The 9815-nt window shown below is 38.3% G+C and overlaps 1 protein-coding gene across 3 annotated transcripts in view; it reads left to right on the forward strand.

The window, feature by feature from the left end:
- FRS2 (fibroblast growth factor receptor substrate 2) overlaps positions 1 to 9474 on the forward strand; it is a 49651-nt gene extending 40177 nt beyond the window's left edge. For all 3 annotated transcript variants that reach the window (XM_066319153.1, XM_066319151.1, XM_066319154.1), the window contains one exon: positions 1820 to 9474. In XM_066319153.1, the coding sequence (XP_066175250.1) occupies positions 1820 to 2770 (951 nt within the window). In that variant the 3' untranslated portion in view covers positions 2771 to 9474. The remainder of the gene's footprint in view (positions 1 to 1819) is intronic.
- The last annotated feature ends 341 nt before the right edge of the window (positions 9475 to 9815 follow it).

Below are 9815 nucleotides of genomic sequence, written 5' to 3' on the forward strand. Positions count from 1 at the left end.
TGAAATCATTTCTCTCTTAATATATTATCAGAATTTTGCCTGTTACATCTGGTGTTGGCTGTCCCTTGGCCTTTTTCTGAACATCCCCAAAGAGGGTCTGGCTCAGTCTCTGCCTTATATCTTAGGTAGTTGAAAACAGCTATTAGGTGTTTCCCTGCCTTAATGGAACTAACATGGTATCCTCAGCTTCTCCTTGTATGTCATGTGCTCCAGCTCCTCTCTAGTCATGACCCTCCACTGGACTTGCCTCAGTATGGTGCTGTCTTTTACTTGAGCTAAGGTTCAGTCTAGTGAGAGCTGAATTGATGGTAATAGTAAATTTCCTTCATTTACTGGCTGTGCTACTGCTGACACAAACCCATGCATGTTTGGTTCTCATTGCTGCAAGAGCAGACTGCTGACACACATTCAACTTACCATCCACCTGGATCCCTGAAGTTTTGCTGCAAGGCTGTTTTCAATCAGTTGGCATCTAGCCTGTACTGTTGGTGTTGTTTCATACCAAGCACTGGATTTTGTATTTGCTGTTGCTAAACTTCATAAGGTTTCTATGAGATTGGTTCTCCAGGCTGCTGAGATCCCTCTCAGTAGAAACCCTACCAGTCTGGATAGACTGAAAACTGTCAAGGTATGTTCTCTCTCATCATTCAGGTTGCTGATGGAAATGATAGTCAAATTTAAAAATCTCATGTGGTTTAGGAAGAACTTTCAAGTGTGACAAGAAACAGTGTTGGAAACAAGAGAAGGTAGCCAGAGCTGAGTGCTGTGAACTGTCTTGTGAGGAAGGATTTGTTAGGAGCCCTCCCAGAAGAGCTCAGGTCTTATCATTGGAGGTACTGAATAGTGAGTTTAAAAAATCAGTGGAGGAGTCAAGTGAGCTGGTAAATGACACTTCAGCTTGCAGAGCTTGTCAGAGAGGTTGGCAAGCTACATGACTGCTGCTGTAAAAATACTACTTTTGCTCTTTGTGTATCCAGACATAGAATTAAAATTTAGAGAAGGAATGCAGTCTTTCCCATTCAGTCTGGTATTGATCCACTGTGGAAATTGGAGGGATGTAACCTAGGAGAGTATTTCTGCCTTTATTAGTGATATGGTGCCAACTCCTGCTTCGTTTTAATTATAAGTGCCACACTTCATATGGAATTGTACATTTTTCTACTTGAGTTCCTGTTCTTAGGAGGTTGTTGGCTCTTGAAGAAGGAATGGGTAGTTCTTCCTGTAGACCCAACCTCTCTTTCTGTTCCTGGAGTAGTACATAAGGCAAGAGACTGAGGGTTTTCTTAGGTCTCTCTGTGGTTTTCTTTTTGGTTGTTTTTTGTTGTGTTCTTTTGGGTTTTTTTGCCTTTGTATGGACAGTAGATTTCCTTGCAGTGTGGAAATTAAAAACATAAAATTTTGGTCACCAGTAAGGGACAACAAAATAGACCTCTCAGTGGTCTGCCCAGGTGGAGTAATGAGCTAAGTTGGAGCAGCCCACAGTGGCCTTGATTAGAGCCAAGCTCTAGAACTAGAGCACAAACATGTTTTATTTGAGATAAAACATCAAATAAAAATCATTATCAGTGTAAGATATAAATTTTTTTGTTAGAGGAACATTAACATAACTAATAACAAAATTTCAGGGGAAAAACCTAAAACTGACTACAGTTCAGCAAAATGCCAGAGAGGTGACTTTTGCTCTTAAACACCTGCCATCACAAGTTTTTCTTTTCAGGTATTTTGTCTAGAAAAGTGGGGAGTTAAGAAGCTAATAAGTTTGGAGGTGCGGGAAAGGCACAATAGTGCTTGAATTTCTTCTTTTTTCTTTTCCTTTTAGGTGCACACTTACGTAAACACTACTGGAGTACAAGAGGAAAGAAAAAATCGATCAAGTGTGCATGTGCCACTGGAATCAAAGCTTTCAAACACTGAAACAACTAAAGTGAAAGAAGATCAGATGTGTACTGATGACAGAGATGCTCAGGTTCTCCTGGAGCCTGAAGGAGTGAAGTTTGTTTTAGGACCAACACCTGTTCAAAGGCAGTTAATGGAAAGAGAGAAACTGGAACAACTTGGGAGAGATCAAGTTAGTGGCAGCAGCACAAACAACACTGAATGGGACACTGGGTATGACAGTGATGAACGTAGAGAGACACCATCTGGTAATAAATTGATGTATGAAAATATAAATAGGTTATCAATCCCTAGTGCCTCAGGGGTCAGGAGAGGTCGCTTGACATCAACCAGTACCTCAGACACCCAGAACATTAACAACTCTGCTCAGAGAAGAACTGCACTGCTGAACTACGAGAACTTGCCATCCTTGCCTCCTGTTTGGGAAGCCCGCAAGCTGAGCAGAGACGAAGATGACAGTTTAGGACCAAAGACCCCGTCTCTGAATGGCTACCACAATAACCTAGATCTAATGCATAACTATGTTAATACAGAGAATGTAACAGTACCAGCAAGTGCTCATAAAGTAGAATTTTCACGACGTCGGGACTGTACCCCAACAGTCTTTAACTTTGACATTAGGCGTCCAAGTTTAGAACACAGGCAGCTCAACTATATACAGGTTGACTTGGAAGGTGGTAGTGACTCTGACAACCCTCAGACTCCAAAAACCCCCACCACTCCACTTCCGCAGACTCCAACCAGGCGCACAGAGCTGTATGCTGTGATAGACATTGAAAGAACTGCTGCTATGTCAAGCTTGCAAAAAGCACTGCCCCGAGATGATGGTACTTCTAGGAAAACTAGACATAACAGTACTGACCTGCCTATGTGAGCCTGGGGAGCATTGAATCATTTGCACCTTTTGTGAAGTTTATAAAATTGAAGATGCGAGTACTTTGCATTTCTTAACACTAACGCCTTTTATAGACTAATAGAACTTTTTCTGCATACTTCGTGTACTTGTCTTACTAAAGGGAATTAATGTAGAGCAAGTATTCATTTTAGGTAACACTATTTCATTCTACAGTAGAAGTAATTACTGCATAGCAGCATCACCACCTTTCACAGTGCCTCTTTAATTGATTAGAGTCTGAGTGACATGCCAGTTTTGGATTTATAAATATTCTGGTCTGGTGCCTATACTCATTAATGGTATTTATAACACTTTTTAAAGCCTCTTGATATGTGCATTATTAGCAGGTAAACCTAATCTTTCAATATACATTTGTGACATTCATTCCATTGAAGTGGTTCCTCCAGAATGAAATGTATGTAATGCGTTAATTCACTCAGTTTGACATACACAAGATATATTGGTTCATCTCAAGGAATATAAACACCACACCCTTTTTGTCTGTGGGCAAGAAGGCCTCTAATTCCTGACAGTTTTCCTAACTTGTGTAATATTTGAGAGGTCACATTGGCGGTTGTTGATCAGAGCTATAAACACATCAAAAAACTAGCCTTAAGCTCCTTCCACTGGAATAGAATTCCAAGTGTCGTATCAAATTCCCTCTGAAATCTGACAAAATTTTAATCTGATCAGAGTTTTGGGATTTTTTGTGAAGGAATTCACAGGTGGGCTGTAAGAATTAAGGCTCTCTTGTCATTTCTTAGTTCAGTGTGCCTTCTTTTCTTTGCATTTGTGTGTTTCCTTTTTATTTGTTCCATAATGTCTTGTTTTAAAAGTCAAAATTTTGTACATAGCTTTAATTGTTCAGGGTCATCTATGTATTTGTCTTACTCTCTGCATTTGACAAAGCAAGACTCTTGAAGGTCAAATGGTTGTCTTCGTCCAGTGTTCTACTTTTTTATGCCTGACAGAAATATCCCAGCTCTCCAGCAGCATGCATTATTGCACAACTGGAAAGGTTTATTATGCAGTTATTGTCTTCCTCTAAAGCATCAAACACAGGTTACACGGGAGGCAGGGTACTGGACTTGATAGTTCTTTATAGGAAGTTGTACGTTCTAGTAATGTGCATCCATAGGTGATAGTGTACTTTAATTTAAAAAGATACGTAGTAAATTATCTGAAGGTAGTATTATCTATGAGCATACTTGTTTTCCTTTTGCAGTTGATGAATTTGGTTACAGTGATGGCTGCTCCGTGTTACAGGTACATCCAGGTAGAATGTTGTTTGTTGGATATGCCAGAGGCACCCTTAGAAGTTTTTTTCTATTTTGTTTATTAATACTCTGAATAATCTTAGAATTCTGGCAGTATTGCAGGTGCACCTTGGTACTAGCAGCAGGAGAGATTGCTCTTGAGCCTGTGATTGCAAAGGAACTGACACTTGTGTGAACTGGTATGATGTAAAATAACCCTTGAACTGTGAGGAGAAACATGCAAGAAAAGCCATTTGGAGATCTGAAAAAGCATTGAGGGTCTCCATGCAATATTTGAAGTTTTATAAAAACCAAACTACAATTATTTTCTGTCTTTTAAATTGGTGTGTATTTCTGTTCCTACAACTTTTTCTTTGGTCTTCTCTCATTTAGTAGTGGCAACAGTAGTAGCACCTGAAAATACATGTCTCTTGCCATACCATTAGGTAGTATCAGCCCACCTTTTCACTCTGGCTTTCATTATTCTTTACAGACTGTATGGTACTGAAATACCAGATGGACAAAGAGCATTATTTGCTGAAGTAAAAGATGGGAGTCACTGAGACGATTGTGAGGAACTTAAAAGAGTTTTTTGTTTTTTTGTTTTTTTTGTTTTTTTAAACCTTATCAATTATTTCATGGTCAGCCTCTGCATACTCTTGTGATAGATTTGCTGACTTGTGAGGAGATCTTGGTACTCAAGAAGGTAAAGACTACCCGGAGCTAGGCATTTTACAGGTTGTAGTCCGATGGGAGTTGGTCTCTTCTCCCAGTCAGCCAGCAACAGGACAAGAGGACATAGGATTAAGCTGTGCCAGGTAGATGTTAGCAAGAAATTCTTCACAGAAAGGCTGATTAGGCATTGGAATGTGCTGCCCAGGGAGGTGGTGGAGTCACTGTCCCTGGAGGTATTCAAGGAAAGTCAGGCATGGCAGCTGGTGCCGTGGTCTGGTTGACAAGGTGGTGTTCGGTCATAGGATGACTTCAATGATCTCAGAGGTTTTCTCCAAGCCTACTGATTCTGTGATTCTGTAACTGCTCCCTCACATCTTTGCCATTGCCTCACCTTATGGATCTCCTGGTCTGTACTGAAGAGAAATTACCATGTATTGCAAAATACTTACTGGGTTAATAATATTGGTGTGATTCTTGTTCTTAGCATATAGCTCACTTAAGTTTGTGAGCTGGGCTAATGCTTCGGCATGTGTTTTGAGGCAAACCTGTTTGACCTAGCTAGCTGCTTAGAAATACACAGTCCTCATCTGTATAATTTGGACTAATTAACTGGACCCTTAAAACACATCTGCGAGGCAGGGAAGTAATAATATTCTTAACTACTAAATAGGGAAGCAGAGGCTTTGGGTAGATCTTAAGAGACCTGCTGAAGTTTCAACAATCAGCCATACCCCTCCTTAGTTCCAGTGCACTGTCCTATGCATTTATTCTGAATAGCCTCAGACAGAAACAACGTCTGAGCAAATTTTTTACATTGTTGCAAGTTTCACAATGTTTTCTTAGCTCTGGTCCCTAGAACATACTGAAATTTCAACTGTCTGTAGCCTTAATTGTATTAACAAGTCTGATGACATATTTTCCAGGACTACTTTTATAGCCTGTTATGTTTTACAGGTGGGATAACACTTCTTCTTGTTTTGTGTACGCTGCAAACATACTGGGTAGTCCCTGTCACCCACACTACTCATCTTTAGCATTCCTTATTTTCTGCCCCTTGAAGTAGATGCAGTTGCAATGCACTTTACCCTTTGAGACTTGGTAAATATTTTTTCAATTCAGTCTCTTTTAAAGGCTGTGATGTTAGATTTAGTGTCTGTAATTTAGGATTCAGTTTTCAGCTGAAATCTGTCCATGGTATCTAGATCATATTTATTTTGGGCCCACAGGTGTATAGACTGAGAAACTAGAAATATGTAATCATTTTCTTTAGTAAATGTGGCATGTTAGGTTTACATAAACTAGGTCCTGTAAAAATGGTAGCGTCTCCATCAGTTGTACTTTCCATTCATAACGTGCCGTCGGTTGTTGCCCTTCAAACACATTTGACAAGGGGAAACCTTTAACTCTAGGTATTCCTTTAGTGCAATGATTTGGGAAAGACACACATTACTGTATCTTTTAAACAGGAAAACTGAGTTGTTGAAGAACACAAAAAAGTGACCAAAATTGTGCTAGAAATACAGGGAGTGAGAATTTATTCCATTGTTATATCAGGATTTTCCCTCAAAATTCTGTCAGAAGGAGGACCAATTGTTTTAAATGTTGCGGTGTTTTTTGCTGACTTCCTAGAGCAATATTGAAAAAGACCATTCTGAAAACCTTGACACTCATTAGAACATCTTTTGTTTCCTCTAATTAAGTATGTTTTGCATTTGACAGGGGTTGAATCTGATAATGTGCATTGAAGCACTACTATTAAAGTCTTCAGAGCTTTTATAGAAAATGTAAGTGTTGAAGTAGAAATTTCATATAATGCATTGATAAAATGTCCTTCCCCCTCCCCAGTGTTTGGGTATTTGTGTGTGTTTGCACCTCTGACTAGGGCTTGGGTGTAAAAAGGATCACGAAAATGTGTAAACTGTACGAAGTCCAAACCAATGTCAAAACAGGGCTGCTTTTTATAGGTGACAGACCAGCAGTTGACTTTGCTGGTTTTATAACACTGTGTATTGGCTCAAAATCTGGCTGTTCTTGTTTTTGTTTTATATTTAACCACTTCTCAATGAGAAAGATTCAGGAGAGAGCAGATTGTTCTTATTCATTGTCGGTGAAGTAAAAATGGAAATTCTGATTAATGTTACTATTTTGAGCATATAAGGATGTATCTGATTTGGACATCTATTTCTAAGCAGTATTCCTCGCTTCATGTAAGGTGAGATCAATGGTGAAATTCCGTTTCTGCACTGTACTAATTTATTTAATGGCTGAAAATAAGATGAAACTAATGGAATAGGAAATAGTAGTGGACTTAAATTCTGAAATTCTCCTATTTCCCCTAAAGGAGTCTGGTCCTACATTGTGATAGATAGAGCTAGGTATTTTTGGAATTTAATTATATGGTCTTTCCCATCTCTTCCTTGAGGTAGCAATTCAGGCATTTATATTTGACAGTATTTACTTAATATAAACCTAAGTTCATTTATTATATCTTTATTTTTAATTCATATACACTCCAAGAAAAAGAATCCAGAAGAAATTCCACCACAAAAAACTGCGTTAAGATGGAGTCAGGTTTGCTGATATCTTTCTTACAGAGGATTATTAAAAAAGGAAGTCATGTTGAGGTTCTTTCACAATCTTTAGGAATTACTTCCTCTTTTGGACAAGATAAGTGGATCAGAAGGAAAAAAAAAAGAGAGCAACTTAGCATCTGCAACTCTGACCATGTACACATTATTTCTTGTGCTGTGCTGTAAGGTATGTGACTAAGTCTGTCAGATGTCTTAGGAAGATATTTTCCTAACACGGTGTTTACTCCAGATTAACGCAGTATTTTGCTTGGAAGTATGTAGGTGTGCAGGTAGAAATAGAATATGAGAAATAAGGTTGATGAAACAAGTGTTGGACATTTCTATATTTTTATACATTATGAAGGGCATTTTAAAAATTTTTCTTACAGTTTTAGTAATTATTTAGTGTGGTAATATACATATATTGTGACAGTGTTTTCTGCTATATCCATTACTTTGGTGTAATTCTATTTTATGTAGCAAATATGTGTATATAGAAAGGAGATTATGTAAAAACTATGATTTAGAAATAGACTCAAGCCCTTCAGGACAGGGACCATCTTCCTCTGTGTCTAGTAAGTACTAAATGCCTTGTGGTCCCAGCCAGAGCTCCTGTCTGAGACCTGTAGTGACAGAATTGCCAAGTGAGGAGTGTGGGGGAAGCAGCTCTTCTGCTTTCCATGAGAAGCCTTAGTATAAAAGGTGCTGTGAAGCTCACCCTGCCAATCCCTGGTGCTGGGGCTGTGCCATGTACACAACCCTGTACCTGCCAAACGACCCAGAGAGCCCAGAGTCCATGTATCTTTTGCTCCAGTCCTTCCCCTTGGCAGTAGGAAAGGAAGTCTGACAAGGAGCTTTGATGTCATCAGGAAATCTTCCTTGTTAGCAGGGTTACCCTTCCAGAGCTTGTTCAGTCTGCATGCAGTGTCCTTTGAAGCCAAACAAACGATTCCTGTTGACTTCAAGGGCCACTGGTTGTGCTTCTGCAAGATCAGGTTCTGCTGACATAACAGCTCTGCTACACCTGAGGACCTGGTTGGTCAAGTTCTTCAGGAATGGTCTAAAAAGATGTAAAAATATAAATATATTTAATTACATGTACTGAAAACCAAATCCTGTTTGTTGTGGTCAGAGTTCAGATAATTATAGGAATTTTGATTTCTTAGTCATACTTGCATATATATTGCTTTAACTATTGCATATGAAAGAGGAAGTGATTCTAAAATGTGTGAAAGGTCAGGATTACACTAATTTTCTAATGGTTATGTTATTTAGGAATGGATGCCAGCGAATTTAACTCCATAATAATGCAGGTTTCTTGCATTGGAATATGTGTGTATATCATACACCCACATTTTATATATATATATATATTATATTTGGTACTAACTTTGTATTTTGAAATTTTGCCAAATCGCAAAAACAGATGTTCTCACTTGAAAGTCTTTGGTACTTAATAACTGAATGTATAAGAGATGCTCTGGTATGAGAGGAAAGAGTGTTGTATGGTGTCCCACAGTCCAGCAGGCACATTGCCTTTCTCACGTCTGGCTTCATTGCAGCATCACCTTTGGTCTCCTGGAGAGCAGTCTGTGTCCCAGCCAAGGCACAGGCCAAAAGCTGGCTGTTCGTAGTGATACAGTAGCCACCAGTGTGCCACAAATGCATTCATTCAATGCAGAAACAGACATTTCTACAAAGGCCAAAATCTTTCGTTGTATGTTCCTTTCTTGTCATTACATTGTATCATATTGTAAGATTATTGTATGTCCTAATTTGCATTATGAAATGTTTTTTCCTACTTAAAGGCATAAATATAGGAACTTTGTATAAAGGTAGCTTTCTAGATTTTTATTTCTTTTATATAAAAAAGTCTAAACAGTGGGAGTACCATTGCCAAATTGTTTATAAAATTTCAAGTAATTTTCCCTGTTCAATTAATTTGTTTTTACAAACATTCCGTATTTCTTATACTATGCAGAAAGAGTGTATTTTTATGCCATTCCACATTAATCTTAAAAAAAATAATTTCACTTCTTTTAAGCTGTCATTATTGAGAAAGCTTACCAAATGTGCATTTTTAAAAAAATGTGTTATGTACATTTTCCCCCTTACCAGTGCCAACTTCATTTGGAAAAAAAAATTGTAGCATGGCAATAAACTATTGATTTTACATTAAAAATTGTTTGTGGGTTACTTCAGTAGTTTGCAGTATAAGTGTCATTGTATGTGTTTTGTTTGTATAATCTTTTTTGCTTTTCTTTAAATCACTCCTTCATGTACCTCTCTCTGCCCTCCTCCTTGCCTCTGTATTCCATGCATTACTCAGTAGTAAAAAACCCCCCAAAACTGATCATGGTGATCTGAATTCATCTCCAAGATTTTGTTTCATTTCTGCTGGTTTTCTGTCACATCTTTGTCAGGCACATAGATTGAGAGGTGTTGGTTGGTTGTGTTTTGTTTTGTTTTGTTTTGTTTTGTTTTAAGTGAGATTTTAAAAATGAGGCAATTTTTTCTTCACTT

The sequence above is a fragment of the Sylvia atricapilla genome, chromosome 5, assembly GCF_009819655.1.
Source record: "Sylvia atricapilla isolate bSylAtr1 chromosome 5, bSylAtr1.pri, whole genome shotgun sequence".
Classification (NCBI taxonomy): domain Eukaryota; kingdom Metazoa; phylum Chordata; class Aves; order Passeriformes; family Sylviidae; genus Sylvia; species Sylvia atricapilla.